Consider the following 22,295-nt stretch of genomic DNA (forward strand, 5'->3'; position numbering starts at 1 on the left):
AGTGCCTGAATAACTTCAGTAATATGTGATGTAACGGTCATTTGAAGGGATCAACTTTGAAGCTTTCAAGTGGAAATTAAGTTATTTTGACTAATGGCCTGGCCACACTGACATTGCATTGTGTTGCGCTGCGTTTTTTGTAAGGTGTTTTGTACTGTGTGCTATAAATAGATTTAACGCACTGGTGTTGTTTAGCATGGAAAAAAATGCAGCGCAGCGCATCGCAGCGCATCGCAGACATCAGTATGGCCAGGCCATAAGACCATATTACATTACTTGATTCTTAAAACATTGAGAATCTGTTAATGCAGCATGGGAAATGTGTATGACACAACTAGTATATAAACATTTCATTTTATTCACTCCTGAATTTTTCTTGCAATGCAGGTTGCACGCATTGAAGAAAATAGTGGAACTGGACACTGAAGATGTTAATCTCCTTCAGTCAAGGATTGGCCACCCAGTTGACAAGAATGTTGGAACAATCTGTCTTTATCATGAACAGGTTTACATAACCAAGTATGCACATTGGCAAAGAACATGTCAAGATCCTCATAAAATTCACACCAAGCCAATATTGAAACATTTGAAGACTCTGACATTATCTGAGGCAGAAAAAATCAACAGAAAAATTCATCCCAGAGAAAAGCCTATTAAACCAGGGCAGAAACTCTGCTATAATTGTTTCAAGAAGTTTGTAGAAGTCCCATGTACAGTTGATAATGCAGATGATAATGATGATGACAAGTTTATGTCATTAGTTGATGAACAAACTGAACTAAACTCTACAGTTACTGAAATGGGTGTATCTCCATTGAAATGCACACAAATAAGTAAAAGGGATGCAATTTCTTATGGAAAGAGAAAGCTTGAGAAAATTCAGACAGCAGCTTCTAAGAAAATTCCACATGCATTAGGAGTACCTGCAAAAGGTATTTCACCAAAACCACAATCAAGTCTTTGTGCCAAATGCTGTGACATGGATGAGCTGATCATTCAGGTAAAGGACAAACTAAAGGTATCATCAAGAAAGAGATGCATACAACTGTTAACAGTGGCACCATGAAGTTGGAGTATTGAAAACTCAGCAGATGAATTTCAAGTTACAAAATACATGGTACGTCAAGCAAGAGCATTGAAAAATGAAAAGGGAATCTTGGCTGAACCTATGCCTAAATCAGGAAAGTCACTTAGCCCAAATACAATTTAAAAAGTTAAGGATTTCTATGAAATTGATGAAACTTCAAGAATTCTACCAGGTGCTAAAGATTACGTATCAGTCAAAGAAGATGGCAAGAGGGTGCACAAACAAAAGAGACTGGTTCTCATGAACCTAAATGAATTGTATCTTGAATTAAAAAAAAGTAATCCAGAAGACAAAATTGGCATCTCAAAATCTGTCAGTTGCGTATTAAGCACTGCATTACAGCAGGATGTTGAGGTACACATTCTGTATGTGTGTGCATTATTCATCAAAACATGAAGCTAATGATTGAGGCATAAGTCACATTTGCTCTACGGCGAGGATACGGCGGCCGTACGCCCTCTGAATTGATAGAAACGTGCGGCGGCCGCAGAGTTTCTGCGGTGGCCTCAGGGTGGCCCTTCACCATTTGGCTATCTTTTACAGGCCCTAGGGGTCGCCGTGGAATTATAATGCGGAGTTACAACTTTTTTCATTTCTACGTTCGCCGTAGCAATTCGACAAGCCGAAAAAAAAACTGGTAAAAAAAAAAAAAATGAACCCACTCATTACCGTCCGTCTGGCCGCACGTTCGCCTTATGGCCCCCCTGCGGTCGCCTTGCGGGCACCTTGAGGTCCGTATGTCCGTCCGTACATCCGTCTCTTACCCTGTAACTCCTACACCATTTGCAATAGAAACTTGAAACTTTGGGACATAGTAGATACGAGCAAAGTACCCGCCCATGTGGGGTACAGTTATCTGTTGAATGGCGTTGGTCCCGTCTCGATCGGATGAAATTGAGAAATTGATGTTATCCGGTGACCTTGACCCCGTGACCTTTGTCCTTGACCTTGACCTTGATCCCCTTATGTCTGTTCCCAAGGATCACATATGCCAAGTTTCATCTCATTCTATCCAATGGTTTGGCCTTCTATAAAGGACAAACAAACGTGAAAAATTGACGTTTTAGTCAATTTATGACGTCATAACTCGAAAACCGGAAGTCGGAAGTGAATGTCGTCAATCAACTGTCATTTAATTTTAATTATCTGTCGAATGGCGTTGGTCCCGTCTCGATCGGATGAAATTGAAGTTACCCGGTGACCTTGAACCCTTGACCCCGTGACCTTTGACCTTGAACTTGACCCCCCCCCCCGCCCCCATGTCCGTTCTCACGTCCCAAGGATCACTCATGCCAATTTTCATCTCATTCCATCCAACGGTTCGGCCGCCTATCAAGGACGAACAAACACACAAACAAACACACATACGTACAAACATATTCTATTTTTTTTAGTATAGTATATATGTATGGCGAAGTGCACAACACTTTCGGATTTTTGATATGACCCCTCAGGGCCGGGCCAGAGGGGTTGGGGTCATGGGGGTCGATAAAAAAAATTGTCTTATAGCTTTTAAAATCAAATATATTCATGAGTTATACATTTATCAACATATTTTTTTAAACACATGATGATCAGAGGGTGCTTGGGGGGGTAGGGGGTGCTTAGCAGATAGGGGGTCAAAATAACTCCTCCTCCACCGTTTGAGATAGGAAATTGAAACTTTGGGACATGGTAGATATATGTATGGGGAAGTGCACAACACTCGGATTTTTGATATGACCCCGAGGGGCCGGGCCAGAGGGGGTGGGGTCATGGGGGCTGAATTTTTTTTATGTGTATTTGCCATTGTACATGGTAAATTCTTTTATAAAGAACTTACTTATGTGGCCCCCATGAGTGACAAACAGTCACAGGATTTACTGTATTTATCTAATTGATTATGAATAATTATAATTAATATTATACACAGTTCATTCCTATGATTAAATTGATGCACAGTTCTATATTGCTGGACAGTGTTAAATTAATGTTTCATGAAATGTTGACATGCTTGCAATGACTTCTGATTTAGTAAACACAGTAAGTCTTTGGTCATAAAGCACATCAAATAGAAAAGAATAGTCAATCCATTTTGCAAGATAAAATTTCACCTAGCGTTAATGGGACAAAGCAGTGCGCGCGGGAATATGCGATGGTGTGCCATCAACAACGTAGTTCTAGTTAGTGATTGTTTCAAACACAACACCATTGCTGTACATTCATTCCTGAATGTTGTAATCCCAAATGTGAAATCTGATGTTTGTCCAGATCTGTCCAAGCTGTTTTATTTCTCTGATGGTGCAGCGTCTCAATATAAGAATTTAAAAAACTTCTCTAATCTGTTACATCATAAAGAAGACTATGGCATCGAAGCAGAATGGTATTTTTTCGCCACGTCACATGGGAAAAATGCCTGTGACGGCATTGGAGGGACCATTAAACATGAAGCGGCCAAAGCAAGCCTTCAGGCTACTTGTTCTGGCCAAATCCTTACCCCTAGACAGCTCTATGAATGGGGATGTGATTGTATACGTGGAGTAAAAAAAAAATTTGTACCCAAGGAAGATGTTTAGTATCATAGGCTTCCCCAGGAAGAGCGGTTTGCAAATGCAGTAAAAGTGCCAGGCACACAAGAGGTCATCATTGCTTTATTCCTGTGTCGTCCATGGTGCTTAAAATCATGAGAGTTTCAGGAGATGACTGTTTCTTTGAAGTGGGACATAATTCTACACCACAAACTTCAGAATCTGAACAAGTGCAAGCCACTACCACTCGAGAACTCGACAGCTGTGAACCTGGCAAATATGTGGGTTGCCTATATGATGGCAAATGGTGGATCGGGAACATCCAAGACGCATCTTATGAACATGAAGATGCACTTATAACATTTATGCACCCCCATGGACCAAATAAATACTTTCACTGGCCTACAAGAGAGGACCTTTGCTGGGTTCCAGTTAGTCACATCCTGTGTCTCATAGAACCCCCATGTACCACAGGTTCTGGAAGACAGTATGAAATAGATCCTTCAGATGTTCAGCTCATAAAGGAGAAGTTTGAGCATTAGGTAACTCAAAATGTAAATAATTTATATTAACATGATTAAAGCGCTAAAATGTAAACATGTCACATTTTGAGTTTGAAAGTCTACACAATTCAAATGGACATTCTTTCACCATGCATTATTGTTTTTACTGCTGGAGGCATTAATGATGAATATGAAACTGCATGTACTAAAACATAAGTGTAGAATCTTCAAGTGAGCAGAAAAATGATATTATTATTCGAGAATTATATAAATAAAATGGATTTTATTGAACATTATTAATTCAGGAAAATTCGTTTTGAGGCTTTATTGATGGGGTTGGTTGGACATGAAGGATTGCTATAAAACTAATGAGATTTGGTACAGTTATAGTTCATGAAAGGAGCTTTCATTTGATACCAAGAACATATATTTTGAAGGTAGGCCACATGTGATTTTTTTTGACCTCAAAATCATGAAATTTCATATTTTTCCCTTTTTGAAAGGGCCTAAAATATAAAATAAATGCAGTAGACACCTGGTAATTCTTATTTTGGTAGACATTTTAGTATATTTTTTCGCACAAAAAATTACATGGGTGACAATAAATGAAAGGTACTTTAACATGGGTCAAAGTTGCCCATTTCAGTCGTGCTATTTTGATTTTTACCATTTTTGAGGGTGGCTGCAGGCCTCATTTTTTCTGCAATGTATCTGGCTTTATTTTTTCTTTAAAATACCATAAAAGTTGCATTAGGAAAAAAAAATTCATTGCTTTATCTCCAACAGATGCCAAGAAATGAGTTGCTGAAATTGAAGGATAATTAGGGGGCCGTTTTTCTTCAACCAACCTTGACATGCTCTTGGGGTCATATCTCAAAAACTCCTTGGAATACAGAACTAATATTTCACATTTTTTCTGTTCAATATTTGCCCAACCTGCAAAAAAAAAAAATTACAAAAATCCGAGGTGGTCAACCTGGAGGCATTTGTTGATTTGACACGGAGTGACCCTTATATCAACATAATCACATTTGCGGTGCACACAATTCTGCCAATGTTCAAGTGGTGTCGTGATGATGTCTCAATTGAAACATACATCCTGTTGACTTAACCAGCACTTCGCAGCGTCCTTAATATCTTCGGAAGAAACATGTTCTCCACGAAGGTGTTCCTTAAGTTTGGGGAAGAGATGAAAATCTGATGTCGCCAAGTCGGGGCTGCTGATCCTTTGTGGCGGTACTCCGTTGACTGTTTCTTACTTTTAGAATCATAATGGTGCACAAAACGCTCATCTCCAGCACTTCACAGCACTGACAACATTGTGCTGCCCTCTGACACCTTGACTGACATAGCACTGAGACATCAAGTGTCAGAATCACAAAACTACACCCAGTGTCAGGTAGAGCTAATGTGCGGACTGTGCTTTTTCATTCGAATATCTTTACCTGTTTTGGAGAAAAAGGATTAGAGGCATTACTTTTCAACACACCCTCGCATCATAGCACGCAAGCAAAAGTCCAAACATGCAAACGATGTTTACCACATGATCCCTGCAGCTGCAAGCTTTTTAAATTTTTATATATTCTCAGTGTGTTGTAGAAATCAAACATTATCCATTTGCTCTCGTTTTGTTGTGCTGTTCCTGATTTTCTTGTTTTGTTGTGGTCCTGGAAGCTTCTCTTAAGACACTGTGCACTGCCTGATTTAGTGTCGCCAAGTGGCTTGGCATCTCAAATTGGGTGATGTGCTCCAGCTGTAAGGTGTTTGGTTCCCCTTTTGAGTCAAACTAACAACCTCGGCCCACCTTTCAATGGAGGCAATAGTGTGGCATTCGTTTATGCTGAAGGAGGAATAATGCCATGGTAAATGGAAATGTTTTGTACATAAATAGCTGAAACATTTTTGCATTGGACTTGAAGAGTCATCTTTCATTCAAGTCTTGTACATGAGATGTGTTAATACAGAAGGGTTATTCCAGAGTACATCCAAATTTTGAGAATTGGGGTATCTGTGAAAGCAAGTTTGTATGTCAGAACGGTGGGCTATTGATTTGTTTGGGTAATGGTAACATAGATTAAGTCTGTGAACATGGCCTAAGCATTTTGTCCTGCTTGACTCTCATCTAAGCTGCTGTCTGCAATGATTCTTGTGGCCGCAGCTATTTTATGATTTGCCATAATGCCTTCTTATGATGCCAATTTGTTCACTTCCTGACACTTAACCTGCATTAAGTATTTTCACGTGAACCCCAAAACGTTACTACAGATCAAAATGATTGGGAATTGTGCAGGCAAGGCTATTAGTCTGGTAGCTGTTCCTCAAAAGGCTGCTAGTTTTCGAGTTCGTCGGCCAAGAGTACTTATTTGGTGTGTTGGTACCAATGTTTAGGGAAATATGTCAGCATTATGAATTGACCTGATGTGGAAGTCAAATCTATTGTCAAAGTGGTCAAAATGGTGATCCAAGATGGCCACCGCCACCATTATCGAAAATCATTCTTTTATAAATTACTCGGCACTAGAGTAAGATAGGAAGATAATTTCAGTGTCTATACCCACTAAATCAGGGGTAAGCTATCCAATGGTCATGCATGCATGCCATATTGGGCGACGGGCGGCCATATTTTCAAGATGGCCACTCCGCATTTGATCAAAATGCTAATTTTTATGATTATTGGCCTACATAATGATGCTGGAACATAATTTCTGAGGTGACTCCCATAAAATCAGGTTCAGTGATTCAAATAACCATGTAAAGGCATTTGCAAATGCAATAGGTAATTTGGTTTTGGGGTTGGACCCCCCTGGGGGGGGGGCAGAAATGGCCCATGCCGCCATTACTGAAAAATACATTTTTGCTCATATCTCGGTACTCGAGTGTCATAGCATGTTAATTCTTGTGGCTATACCTACTATATCTGGGGGCAAACTGTTCAATGATGATGATGATTAATTGATTCAGAAGTGCAACTGGCATCGTTTTTTTTCAAGATTGCTACAATCAATGCAATCAGTAACTTTTCTTACATTTTTAAACTAATGTACAAATAAAAATACTTGAAACATGTAAGCAAGGTTGAAAAGTTAAACTTTGAACCATATAATTACAGCCTTGCTGTAGATTTTATATTTTATGTTCAACAGTTTATGAAATTCAAGCTTGAAAAGACTGTTGGTGTTCTGACCTATATATTGGTTGGATCTTACTCTCCAAGATTTGAGCCTAACTCGACTCACCAAATATGATTAGTTATTAGTAATGAATGTTTGGGCATCAATGTTGAAAATCTGTTCTTTTTATTGAACAAAATTTGTTGACTTATGTACTGTTTTCACCTTCATTTCAGCATAGTATACATGTTTTGGTAATTTATGTTTAAGATTTGGTAAGATGTTTTTTATCCAATTTTAGATTAAAAAAAAATTCTCGATATACGTACATAAAAGGAAAAATAACCAGAATTATTCAAAAACTATATTAAACTTGTTTACAAAATTACAAAGCTGAAAAATGATAAACAAACATGCGCTTCAAAAAATGTTTACATTTGAGGATCCAAACATCCCTGTTCTCTAAAAATGAAATAGTTTATCTAAAGCTTACACTCCTGCGTGAGGAATTATACTTCGTATACGTGTAATTTCTCGCGCAGGAGTGCAAGCAGAAGATTTTGGCAGCCTCCATTTGACTGATAGGCTGTCATTGATAAGAATGACAAAAAACAACCTCCAGACATTTAAAAGAAAGCAAGTAGTTGATAAAAATGGAAAGGCCAAGACTGTCATATTAGAACTGAATCTGTTTGCCCGAATATTTATTGTTGCAAAGGGTAGAAGCGTTGACATACAGGAGATGCTTTCTTATGAGCTGTCGAGCATTCCACAGTCCCTTGCAAGAATGGATGGTTCCTTGCTGAAAACAGTCAAGGCTCAGCTACTGCATCAGCTTGAGACTAATTGCAAAATGCTGGATGTTCTGCCACCATGTTCACCAAGCAGTTGTAGCTGGCTTATTGATGCCATGGCACTTCTTCAGATGATCAAGAAGTGTGACGCAAAAACCTTTAAAGACCTCTCTGATACCATGCTACATTCTGCACTGAAACCAATAAGGGATGGCATGTGCAATCAGGTTGATGTAGTCTTCGATATATATGATGAGGAGCATTCCATTAAGCCGGCAAAAGAACTAGGCATCAGCAAGTCCAAGGGATGAAGATTGTTATATCCAAGCCAATTCCCAAGCAACTCAACAAATTTCTGCAAGATGGCTCAAACAAAGCACAATTAGCGGCATTCATCAGTGAGGACTGGTGCTGTCATGCTGGACAAAAAACTACGGGAAGGACACTATTATCGTCTCGGGTGGATTCAAAGATCGCCTTCTTGCTCGCCAGATTACCCAGGATGGTGTTATAGATAGGCCAGATTTATCTGCATCACACGAAGAAGCTGAAACAAGGCTGATTCTGCATGCAAGCCGAACAGCAGTACAGCGAATCGTCATTGCATCACCTGACACGATGTTGCAGTCATTTGTATTTCTCATGTTGCTTCATTAACTGCCAAAGAAGTTTGGTTTCGGACCGGTGTGAACGATCGTGTAAGATTTATTCCTCTGCATTCGATAGCACAGGAAATTGGTCCACTTGCCTGTCAGCAGTTGCCAGCTTTCCATGCCCTGACAGGATGTGACTCCACAAGTGCCCTATCAGGAAGAGGCAAAACAATACCATGGAAATTAATCAAAAAATGCCCAGAACTGTTTGAAGGGATAGCTCAGGTTGGATCAGAGCCAAGCCTATCAGATGATGCATTCCACTGTGTAGAATTGTTGACCATTGCCATGTATGATCCAACGACCAGAGTCACTGAAATTAATAAGTTAAGATATCAACTCTTCTGCAAGAAGCAAACCAAGACTGAAGCCCTGCCCCCGAAAGCTGATTCACTCAGGCAGCATGCCATGTGAGCATGTTATCAAACATATGTTTGGCGAAAGGCTGTCGTTGCAAAGGCTATCATGCCTTCACCAATTGGTTTTGGGTGGAGCACAGATTATGATGGCTACATTGAACCAGTGCTGATGACCCAGGAGTCGGCACCAATGGCATTGACTGAATTGAGAAGATGTCTGTGCGACCCAGAAAAATCAGCCTGCCAGGGCAGATGTTCGTGTTTAAAGCAGCAGCCTGCCTGCACTCAGGCCTGCAAATGTGAAGGTGGTAATTCTTGCCAAAACAAATTCTCAGCAGTGGTAGACAATGATGATGCTTCAGATGATGACTTGTCAGAACTGAGTGACTGAGACAGAGACAAAGTAGCTTGACAAACACTTGCATGTCAATATTGTTTTGCGTCATTGACACTATCAGTTTTAGGGTTCCATATGATTTCTGCATATGGGTATCTGAATTTGAAGTTCCATTCAGAAAATCCTGCCCTATATAATTCTGTCTAGCTAATATTTCCAAAGTTATATGCATTCAATTGATCAATTTGGTTTATCAAATAACTAGTTCATCTATCACTGATGTTGGTTGATAAAATTGTGATTAATTGTTCATGCGTGACATAATCTGGAGATTTGACAAACCTCTGCTGCTTCAAGAAATCAAGAGTTTTGCAACAATTTGCTGTTATCGTTTTTCGCATAAATGGATATTCAGAACACTCTTTCTAAAATGCATGAAATCTCGTATCGGATACCAGGATCGGAATTTCTCTACAATAATATATAGCCAAATATCCATACATATTTTCATTAAGAGTAGATGCAATGCTATGCAATAAATAGAATTCTCTTAGCATATGGACTATACTGATTACCTATTAACTATTGGAATTTGTTTCATGTATGATATCACTATTTGCAATACCATGCCAATCATGTCATTCCACCTCCGTCACGGTGATGAATATAATAAGTAATAAAATTATATTTGAGTTAATATAAATGACTTTGTGTTTGGTTTCTCTGATATAATTCTCAAAATGTGCCAAAATAAGCATTAACGTGTTTTTATGATAACTGGTTGCACCTCTAAATCTACAATGATCACCATTTAATAACATACCCAAGATTAAGTGCGTACGGCCTCAATTAAAGGATTACTAAGTTATTACACTTGAGTACCAAGATATGAGCAAGTTTTTTATTTTTTTTTTTTGTTTTTTTTTATAATGGTGGAATAGGTCATTTTTGACCACCTAGAGAGTTTAACCCTAAATCCAAACACCCTATCATATTGCAAATGTCACTAAATGGGTTTTTGAATCGTTGAGCCTAATATTGTAGTAACGGTCTCAGAAAATTTGTTTCAGCATCATTACATAGGTATATTATCATAAAATTGCCATTTTTTCAAAGGCGGTGGCAGCCATCTTGGAAATATGGCCACCTATTGCCCATTTCATTACACAAACATGACCATAGGATATCTTTCCCCAGATATAGTGGGTATAGCCACAAGAATTATCATGCTATGACACTCGAGTACTGAGATATGAGCAAAAATGTATTTTTTAGTAATGGTGGCATGGGCCATTTCTGCCCCCAGGGGGGTCCAACCCCAAAACCAAATTACCTATTGCATTTGCAAATGCCTTTACATGGTTATTTGAATCACTGAACTTGATTTTATGGGAGTCACCTCAGAAATTATGTTCCAGCATCATTATATAGGCCAATAATCATAAAAATTAGCATTTTTATCAAATGCGGGGGTGGCCATCTTGAAAATATGGCTGACCGTCACCCAGTTTAGCATGCAAACATGACCATTGGATAGCTTACCCCTGATTTAGTGGTTATAGACACTGAAATTATCTTACTCTAGTGCCAAGTAATTTATAAAAGTATGATTTTCAATAATGGTGGCGGCAGCCATCTTGGATCGCCATTTTGACTACTTTGGCAATAGATTTTACCTCCACATCAGGTCAATTCTTAATGCTGACATATTCCCCTAAACATTGGTACCAACAAACCAAATAAGTACTGTCGGCCGAAAAGTCACTTTTTGAGGAACAGCTTCCATACTATATTGCGAATTGTCTGTTTGAACACAGCTTTGAGCTTGAGACCAATTCTTGTCACCTTGAGAAGCCTGAGGTCTGTTCATCACATCAAACGGGGTCCCACACAAGTCCAAGTCTAAAAGGAGGACTTCGGCAATTAACCGATATGGATGTACAAATATCAATGCAGTGTTAAGTTGAAAATGCAAACCTTACAACTTGTACCGTTTTTCTTCTACCTTTCTACCATCCCATTGCTTTGTATCCTCACTAGATTGGTTGCTCATCTCTACTTGTGAGCCAGTGTGGACGTCCAAGTACTGTGGGTAAAGTTCAGGGAGCTGTAGCCCCAGGTGTTACACAAGGAGTTGGATCCCAGGGAACTGGAGCCATGGGTGTTGTTCAAGGATCTGGTGGAAGACCTCTACCCGGTCACCCTGATTCCTCAGACACAGACATGGAGGAACTGGTTCGCACCGGCACGCAACAAAATGGTAATGGTACATGGCTGTTGATCTATTAATTTTTCCAATACTAAGTACTTTTAAGAGCAAATTTTGTCTGTTGTACCAATTACAATGAAATTTGCATTGTGTAGGCTTCCGTCTTCCACCAAGCATAAATGGCTTCAAAACGCGTACTAATTAATATTCATACAATGAAAAAAAAAATTTTTTTTGGTAGTACCATGCATATTTTGGATGCAAGTTTTGCAATGTATAAAGTTCGAAATATGAGGTCAGCAATTTTGTAACATTTTATTCTTTACAAATATGCACATGAATCAAAATAAAGGAAAAATAATTAGTTGTACTTAAAAAGGAGCAGTTATTAAAGCGATCCAGAAACTGGTTATTCATCAGTAAATAACACATTCGCATGATCACCCTCAAACCTCGAGAGTTCATGGAACATGATACCCCATGCATTGTTTAAGTATATACCTCAATTTTAATGAAATAATTATTTTAAAGATAGTTAAAAAAAAATACAGAAGTTTAGCGCTACTGAAGGAGTCTTATGATTCAACATCACAAGAAGTCTTGTGACATTGAGCCACAGTTTGAGATGGAGGTGTTATTGATCACCATGAACGCAGCGTCAATCAGCATAGTAGTAGCCATATCGGCGGCCTCTTCTTCACCTTGATGCTGCACATTCACATGCCACACCCACTTCCCAGGGGCTGTGCTTGACAACTCCTATTATATACACCACCCTATAGAGCTTGTTCAAGTACTGCAAAACTGGAGGTTCTTGGACGTATTATGAAGGCGATTTGTGTTCTGGTGTTCAAGTATATAATTCAATCAAAAATATCAGTTTAAAGAGGTTTAAAGGTGAATAAATAAATAAATTCTGGATTGTACTGCCATTTTCCCCAGTGTCTATTACATCACCCTATCTCACACGTCACATTAGTTCTTCGTGCCTGGTGTTTGTGTCCTTTATGACATCCTTAAAATCAGTAAGTTTCTTGTTTGTATTGATTTTATTATTTATTTTGTTTAACTGCCAGGCAGGCAGAGGAAGAATATTATTTTACTCTTCTCTATGCATGTGTGTTCAGGACTAATTCAGAACCAAGGTACAGTAAAATGGCAAACTAGTCTTCCTATTCATATTCTGATTTGTGTTCAAAATAACATTCAATTTAAATAAGCTGTTCCTTGATCATAAATTGATAAGATAGACATATAGGCAAAAGGACATGAACCAATTGCTTAACTCTGCTTTTTGCTTAGCGTGTGTGGGGTAACAAAGTTATCGTGGTGTGAATTCCAGGAATTTTCCAAATATAATTCAAAGGCAAAAAGCCATCATTTCATGCATTTTAAATTGGATAGAAAAAAAAAGTAATGAATTTGCATCTTCTTCTTTACAGTTGAGAAATGGATAGTTCTACCAAACTGACTTTTCCCAACTTAAGCTTTTTAAATTTCATTTTGGATAACATGTGATACACATGTGGCATTGGAGTTGGACAAATCCAACGTTTGGTAAGGTGTGGGTTATTCGCTTTGGTCGTAGAACGTGTGCTTCTCGGCCCTGATTTATGTGGTGAAATTTGGGCGATTGAAGTTGCTCATGGACCAATGTTTTGGGACAAACAGTCAATTGCGACACAAACCTGAGTTGACTGTTGGATGAAGCCCCAGAAACATCAAGGCAATTAACTTGAGATTAGCACAGATAAATATCTTCGTCATATGGCTGGCTTTAGTGTTAAGTAATATGAAGTATCTGCAAGAATTCTTGTTGTCATGAATTATGAGCAGATGTTGATAATGGCTGCCGGGTATATATTGTATTGTGTTTTGCCGTGTGTAATTAAATGTCTTTGTTTGTACGTCTTGCAATTTCCCTCTCTCACAACTACTACCTTGTTCCACTGACCCACGCCTCACCGTAGAGATGGCAGAGCAAGCGGATATGTTGCAATGTGAGCTTTGCGGTAAGATGGACTATGCCTTCTGTTTTGGTGGCTCAAAGCGCTTTTGTTCCATGGCCTGTGCGAAGAGGTTTGTTTCTTTTGTCCACTGCTATTTATTTATTCAATTTTTGCCTTTTCTCTGCCCTAACCAGTCTTTTCAACAAACCCATTGACTGACCGATTTACTTTGCTTCAGCTGCAATAGATCACTAGATTGCAAAATATCTTTGTGAAAAGCATGCCAGACGTCTGTCAATTCGTTGATATCTTATTTTTGCCTCAAAATTGGCCGATTTATAAAGTTGACTCGTTGAGTTATTTTGATAACTTTATTTTTATCGCTTTGCTGCAGTTTTTTGGTAAATACAAAGCTAATGGGATTACCTTGGAAACTATGCTCTTTATAGTATTGTTGTTATGTAACAAATCCATATGAGTGTAACAGGTTGTTCAGTTGTAAAGAGACTTTAAACTGCCCGACTTCACTCAATGGTCAACTTGTCTCCACAGTCTCCACAGTCTCCACAGTCTCCACAGTCTCCACAGTCTCCACAGTCTCCACAGTCTCCACAGTCTCCACAGTCTCCACAGTCTCCACAGTCTCCACAGTCTCCACAGTCTCCACAGTCTCCACAGTCTCCACAGTCACCGCATTAAACCAAGTCGATCTCCCCCATGTGTTTCACATGTGCTTTGAACTTAAACCAGCAAACATATTGTTCAGATCAGGTTTCACATCCTTTGTCCAGATATATGTGCTCTCCACCATGAAGATGATGTCTGTTTTTACTTTTTGACAACTTGCACTTTGATGGGTACACATGGCATCGCCGAGTTCTGGCTCTTGAGCAGATGAGCAAGATTTAAGATGAGAGATGAGCAGGCAATCCACCAATGCGCTGAAGAAAAGGCAATCGGATTTAGCTCTGTCATTCAATAATAATAGGGTGACAGCAATCACCACTTTAATGTCCTCTTTGTGCAAAAAATTTTATGGAATGTAATCTTTCGTTAAAGCCAAATTGTGTAACTTTTATATCTGTCCAACCTGTAAATTATACACTCTACTTGTAATTGTCACGTCCATAAGACATCCTATTTTTACCTTTGCCAGAGGAAAGGCTATTGCATGTGGGTCCGTCCTTTATTTGTTTGTTTCTGTCCGCACAGAGCATGTGTCTATTAATTCCGCACTATTGAAATGTGAGTACAGTATAGCTCTGAATTAAATAGCATTGGAACGTGAATACGTTTATTAATCACATACTATTGGAACATGAGTATGTCTATTAATTACATATTCAAACATAATGACCGAACACAACACACAAAACAAGCCCTGTTGAGGGTCTGCAATCTGATTGCTGTTTCTTGTTACTTTCGCAAACTTCGTTTGACGAAGGTATTGTATTGACCCCTGTGCATTTATTTATTGGTAAATATGTGTGCAGACAACATTGCACAAAAACTGCTGGACCGATTTGCATGAATGAAATTTTCAGAGATGATGTGCAGTTACTCAAGGACGCCAGGCGAAGTTTTTGGGAGCGATCGGATCAAAGGTCAAGGTCACAAAAAGGTCAAAATCGTTTTTTTGCAATTAAAGTGTCAATTGTGTTGCAATTTCCATCAAATTAAGTCCAAAATGTTCAGTATTCAAATCCCGATCCACTGATATAGCGTATGGTATAGTGTTTGCAACCCTAGTTAGTCTATGGAAGTCAAAGGTCAAGGGGGTCACCAAAATGGAGTTTTTGATTGGGAAGCGTTGTGGACAACATTACACAAAAACCACTTCGCAGATTGTCATGAAATTTTGTGGATGTGTTTGGCATCACGAGAGGACAAATCGATTAGATTTTGGGAGCGATCGGATCAAAGGTTAAGGTCAAGGTCACAAAAAGGTCAAAATCGTTTTTTCGCGATTAAATTGTCAATTTTGTTTTGATTTCCAGCAAATTAACTCCAAAATGTTCAAAATTAAATTCCCCATCCTCTAATATGACGCATGGTATAGTACTTTTGTCACCCAAGGCAGCGGTTGGGGGTCAAAGGTCAAGGGGGTCACACAAATTCACATTTATATCGGAAAGCGTTGTGGACAACTTAACGCAAAAAAAACAAAATGCAGAGAGGCTTTAATTGTTTTGGATTTGTTTGGCATCATGAAAGGACAAATCCATTAGATTTTGGGAGTGATCGGATCAAAGGTCAAGGTCACAAAAAGGTCAACATCGTTTTTTCATGATGAAAACGGTTAATATGTTTCCGATTTACATCAAATTAACTCCAAATTGTTCAGTGTTCAATTCCCCATCTTCTGAAATGACACAAGGTATAGTACTATTGTCACCCTAGGTAGCGGTTGTGGGTCAAAGGTCATGGGGGTCACGAAATGCATATTTGTATTGAGATGCATTGTGGACAACTTAATACAAAGGTAACTAGTGGCTGCGGCGTAGGTATGCGCTCTACGAGTGCCCGTTCTAGTTTGTCATTGTTATCATGAAAAGAAGACGATAGAGAACAAGTCATTGCATCTTATTTATGACGAAAAACCGTGGTAGTTAGATTATCTAATTGAAGTGTTCATCCCATTTAATTTTGCACTCCAAACTACCATTAAGGAGCTGCATATGCTGTATTATGAAATATAGAGCTTGTAATAAATGAACTGCAGTCTTGGATGTGAGGATTTTTTGAATCGAACAAGCCCTTTAAATACCTTAATCATTGTAAACAGAATAGTATGTTCCTTGTCTTGTTGCCACCTTGCATACCTTGTTCAACATACAGGTACAATGTGAGTTGCACAAAGCGTGTAGGCCTGTTCAAGCCAGATCACAGTCGGCACGGATGGCGGGGACAACGACTAGGCCGCAGAGGTCGACGGAGGGGAGCACGACACAGCATTGTCCGTGACTTGTCACTTTCAGAGGTTTGTTGGGCAGGTGGCTTTGGAGAGAGGAATATGGAGGAGGGTGTGAATTAGGAATTGCAGAACATAAAGTTGTTACACCAAGTAGCAGTTAACCAATTGAACTCTAGCGGCTGTTTTACCAGCCGCTATTCAAACCTCCATATTCCCGAGCGGCCGGATTTTTCTCCAGGAAGCCCAGGGCAGGAGAGCCGAAGGTCCAAGGAGCTCAGGGTTCAAAGGGTTTATATCTTGATAAGTAAAACTCGGCACGTTGCAGTGGACTGTCATACTGTATGTCTTTTTTCTGTTCTTTAAATATATTTGTCTCGGCAGGAAGGTATGTGAAGTCAGAGAAATCCCAGTGGGTTAGAAGGGGCTAAGTGGACAATTGATGGTGATGACTGGAGTTCTTCACAGAGACAGCAACAATGCCACCGGCACAGGGATGGGGCCAGTTGAAACATAAGAAAGAATAGCTATTGAGAGAGAAAGCAGAGAGCAGTCGGAGACATCCTGTGAGAGGAATGTTTCTGTTGAGGATACAATGTCTGGAGCTGCAGCAGTAACCTGAATGGGGTGATCATTGACATTAGAATGATGACGTCGAATGTTTGTTTCACGTTCATAACCATCTATCGCTTGGGTCGACATTAAACTGGGTATCCCATCTGCTAGCATTATTTGATGGACGATAAAGGTTTCATGGTGTCTTGGAAATAGTGAGTTATTGCTCATACCCTGGCCAAATGTCATGAAATACCTGCCCAAATAAGCTCGAGTAGAATTCAGGCTTGGCCAGCTGGTTCGTGAAATGTCTTGGACAAAAACTCCCCTCGGCCAATCCCACAATCATTTCGGATAAATTGGAGCCATTGTTGTTGTTGCTGCCGTTGTAGTAATAGTAGTAGTAGTAGTAGTAGTAGTAGTAGTAGTAAACACTGTTAGGGAGGGGGGGTGAATGAGTAGGGGAGGGGAGGCAGGTGGACAAAGTGTAAGGGCGACAGGACACATGGCTGTGGTAGAAGATTGGGATGGAGAGGGGGATTATAGTGATGTTGAGATGAAGATGCATCTGAAGTCTCAATTTTCCCACCCTTTGCAGAAAATCCAAGCCACGACAGCAAGCCTCTCCATCGATGCCTCAAATCCCTCAGAACCAGCTAACTTTTGCTCCCCAGTCCTTGGCACTCTGCCTGGTCTGCTCCAGCCTCCATCATCACCCACTTCTTGCCCCTCGGGCCTTGGCGCGATGACAACACGTCGTCGTCAAAGTGAACGTGAGCGTGAGAGCCGTGAGCTGCGCCAGCTGGGTCCAGCTGAAGGTGGAGGGGAACGGGGAGTTGTGGCAAGTGGTGGAGAGCGAGGATCTTCAGGGAGTGCTCTTCCTCCAGCTTCTCCTCCGAGTTGCTGGAGTGTTGATCAAGTTTGGGAGTTCATTCGAAGCTTACCCGGTATGCTTTTTCTTTCTCTTTTACTCCCCGTCCTTTTATGGTGGCCTTGTGGTGTGAACACTGTTCTGGCATTTCGGAGGTTGTGGGTTTGAAGGCAGGCATATTTAGAATTTGGAGTCCAAGCTTCTGCAAAATCAAGCTCGCTTCAGGGGAATTGCTGTGCCACTCTTGGATTGTCAGTAAAAACCCAGCTGGCTCATTAACCACCGTCAGAGTTGGTCTGTCTGTTTCCACCTAGTCTTGTTTACTTGGGTTGCCAGTTCACAAAATATGGATGATTTTACATTGTCTCCAACTCTATTAAAGAAAAATATTACATCACCAACCCCTGAAATTGTCGAAATATATTGCTCAACCAACCAAAATTTCATTTTAAAATACTCAAATTTCGAGAAAAGATCAGGCTCTATGATTTGGCAACTTCTCATCCGTAACCCACAAGCTTTCCCGTGTCTCTGGCAAAACATTTGACACTGCCCAGTTCTGTTCGTCAACCCATTGCGACCATTTTTTGGGTCACTTAATGGTGAAAGGTGACAAATAGTTGTCCTGCATTATACATGCTTATTTCGGGTTCACCACCGGCTCGTGCTCCGTTTCTTTAACATTCACAAGCTGTTTGCTCCCATTTTGTCATTTGTGTGTTTCTGGTGCAGTATCCCTTTGTGACTTGCATGTCCTTATGGCTTATCCCTCTACACCTGTTGCTATTTACACAATTAGATGTTAGTCATTCTATCATAAAGCCTGGTGTTGGCGCAGTGGTTAGGGCAGTGGCTTGGGACCCAAAAGGTCCTGAGTTCAAGCCCCGTTGGGACACTGAATTAATATATGTGCATATATATATATATATATATATATATATATATATATATATATATATATATATATATATATGTATATGTATATGTATATGTATATATATATGTATATGTATATATATATATATATATATATATATATATATGTATATATATATATATATATATATATATATATATATATATGTATGTATATATATATATATATATGTATATATATATATATATATATATATATATATATATATATATATGTATATATGTATATATATATGTATATATGTATATATATATGTATATATGTATATATATATGTATATATATATATATATATATATGTATATATATATATATATACCAAGTCGAAAACACCAGGGGGTTGACTCAGCCTGCCATCCTTCCGAGGTCGGCGAAATGAGTACCAGTTGTACTGGGCCCGGTGTATGTCCCGGTTAGAATAGGTGTACCATATCCCTGTGTGTCGTAAGAGGCGACCAGGGTTGCGTTCATGAAGGGCATCCGGCGTAAAAACCTATGCCAAATCATTATGCGGACAACAAAACGAATTTCCATACCGGATCGGTCGAGGCCCGGGTTATCACCGACCGCCACAGGTACCGGTGGTCAGCAGGGTACCAGTGGAAATTCGAAATGGAGACGGTTGATCTGCTGTGGCGACCCCTAATGGGAGCAAGCCGAAAGAAGAAGAAGATGCTAGTCATTCCACCACATTAATTTGTTAACATTTAATCAATATTTACAATGTTTGACCTCTCATGTCTTTCCAAACACTTATGACCTTCCCTATTTTTAAAAGCAGATTTCTTTTTTCCTTCCTCAAAAACTCTTCTGTTGTTCTCTTTCTTCACTTTCCTATCGATACAGTTCTTCTATTTAAGGCCTGACCTCGATAACGAACGATCTAGTCTGTGACTGGAACCTTCAGCATTAAAGTAGAATTGGCTGAAAATCTTGATACTTTGACAGTTTCCTAAATTCCTGATACATTTAAATACAAGTCAGTGGAATCATTCCTGTATTTCTTTCTATTGTTGTGTCAATTACCATCTGTAACTAGAACGGCACTCGGTAGAGCGAATACCTCCTCCAAGCTAAACATTTTGTTTTGTAGCCCACTGATGGGGCAGATCTGCATCTGGACCTTAGCCAAAATGGAATCGGCTTGTTCTTGTCACCTCCTCAACTCATCCACCATGTTTTGTCATCATCCATCCACACCTTTTTGAAATATCGTGCTACACATTGTTTTTGGTCCAATCTCTTAATGGTGAAGTCACTTAAAAAGTTTGATTATACAATGAATGATGGGTTTTGAAAAGGCCCCAATAGTTTGACTTCTTCGGGGACAGCTTGTTGAATCTGAATATTTCTCCAAAACAAATCTTAGCCTTGTTCATAAAACAGTTACGAATTCCAGCAAAGAACTAGCAGTGTGTTGGTGGCACAAGAGAATTAAAACTCAAGAATAAAATTGTGGAATTCATCTGCCGCAAAGGATCACAAAGCGCTGACATTTCAGGCCTTGCCCTTCATCGGAGCAAGAGGGTGAAGGGCAAGGACTGAAGCGTCAGCACTTTGTGATATTTTATGGCGGATAGCTTTAACCTTTTTGTCCCCCGTTCTTCCGACAACGTTTGAGAATGGGGACATTAAAATGAGCTCCCTCTGTCCGACCGACTGACCAACCGACCGATCATCAATATTTCAAAAGCCGTTGAACATTTAGCTTTCATATTGCAGATATCTATTCGTCATGACATTTTCTCAACCTGATTCGGTCGCGACAGTGATTGGCTGAATTATGTTGCCATGGCAACCATCTCGGTTACTTGGCTTATGTACGTGATATTTTAAAAACCGCTCAAGATGTAACTTTCATATTACACAGATCTTTTGCAAGCAAAAAGTCTGACTGTCTACAAATGTCAGTTTATGATCGAGGGATGACTTAATTTCAATTGAATGTTATATTTTGAACACGAATCGGACCATGAATCAGAAAATGAACTTGCAGTTTAGCACTACTTTGGCTCTGAATTTGGCCCGATCACACAAGCGCAGCAAGGAGTGAGATAATTTTTTTACTCTATCTGCCTGTCTGACAATCAAACAAAATTGAAAATCATTCCAAACAGGAAACTTACTGCTTTAGGGATGTTATAAAGGACACATACACCAGGCACAAATAACTAATGTAATGTGTTAAATAAGGTGGTGTAAAAGACACTGCATCAATGGTGGTAAACTTTCGGATTTTTGTTTTTTTGATACAAATTTTAAATCTTTATTTTATTTGACTATAATTACACACTTGAACACTAGAACACAAATCGCCTTTGCACTTTCAAAACCCTTCTATTTAGCAGTACTTATGGCATTTATTACGGCATTTTACATCAACACGACCAATCAAATTTGCTGCTCGTAGACCTCGCCCATGTCTTTGTTTCTCAAGACAGCATGGGGAAATGTGTTCTTCGAATGCTCTAGTTGGTAATGTTTCCTTTTCCCCTCTGGTTTGTTCGCATTTTCTCTGTGTGAAAATGTTTTTTGTGTATGTCATGCTGTATTTCCAAATGCAAAACATTGCAATGATGAGATGGATGTCCAATACTTTGGTGCTGTTCCTGTTTTCACTATTTCATTGCAGGTTTTCCTGACTTGCTGCCCATACACAGGCACATTTAACTAGCTGTTTGATAGCATGCCAGATATGTCAGGAAGGGTCAGTAAGAGTGAACCTGTAAAATCCCAGGGAGGTTTGCTCCTGTGCTGTATCACGTGATTGGGTTTTCGTATATCATGCCTCGCCCGCTAGGGTGGCAGGAATGTACTTCCGGACGCGCAATAAAGCGGAGTTGTTGCCGGCACGCTTGCTTCTCGTGTTCCACTGCACCTCGTACACTCTAGTTGGCTGACGAAGATGATTGAAAACGGACATGTGCCCATTTTCGTCGGAGACGACTTCGAATTGTTTTCGGAGAAATTGGGATGCTATTTCCACACGAATGATGTGGTCGACGAGAGCAATCAGAAGTCGATCTTGCTCGCTTCGCTTTCGGTGGAGCATTATCGACTACTGAGTGATTTGGTGGCGCCGGACAAGCCCTGTGATGACGGGCTGTCGTTTCGGGACATTGTGGAGAAGATGAAAGCACACATGGCACCGGAGAAGTCATTACAACTCGCTCGATACCAGTTCAATCGCCTCTCGAAAGGGGCAGAGGAACGCGTCGCTGATTTCGTGGCGCGGATTAAGCATTCTTCCGTGGCCTGCAAGTTCACGGCGGGGGAGCGGCCAGCGCGGCTCAGAGATCGTTTTATCGCTGGTTTACAAGATGCGAAGATGGTTTCGGCGGTTCTACGGCTGAAGGGTGAAGCCATTACATTCGACTCGGCGGTCAGCACGGCTACAGTGGTCGAGCAGACTCGCGGGGATGTTCGAGCCATCACCGGCCACGCGGGGTCGCGAGCATCCCGGGACGCACGCTCAACCTTCGGTGCGGGTCGGACGTCGCCGCGCGGCCGCACG

General features: G+C 40.0%; 1 protein-coding gene across 10 annotated transcripts in view; it reads left to right on the top strand.

Annotated features, from left to right (window-relative positions):
* LOC147019068 (polyhomeotic-like protein 2) overlaps nt 1-22,295 on the top strand; it is a 124,605-nt gene that overhangs the window by 97,968 nt on the left and 4,342 nt on the right. For 9 of the 10 annotated variants that reach the window (XM_085899283.1, XM_085899282.1, XM_085899285.1 and 6 more), the window contains 4 exons: nt 11,391-11,610; nt 13,530-13,638; nt 16,347-16,488; nt 17,573-17,921. In XM_085899283.1, coding sequence (XP_085755409.1) covers nt 11,391-11,610; nt 13,530-13,638; nt 16,347-16,488; nt 17,573-17,921 — 820 coding nt within the window. The remainder of the gene's footprint in view (nt 1-11,390; nt 11,611-13,529; nt 13,639-16,346; nt 16,489-17,572; nt 17,922-22,295) is intronic. The other variant, XM_085899284.1, reaches the window with a different exon arrangement.

Source organism: Eptatretus burgeri, chromosome 10 (genome assembly GCF_056783735.1).
Source record: "Eptatretus burgeri isolate ZD-2024b chromosome 10, Ebu_testis_v1, whole genome shotgun sequence".
NCBI classification, from domain to species: Eukaryota; Metazoa; Chordata; class Myxini; order Myxiniformes; family Myxinidae; genus Eptatretus; species Eptatretus burgeri.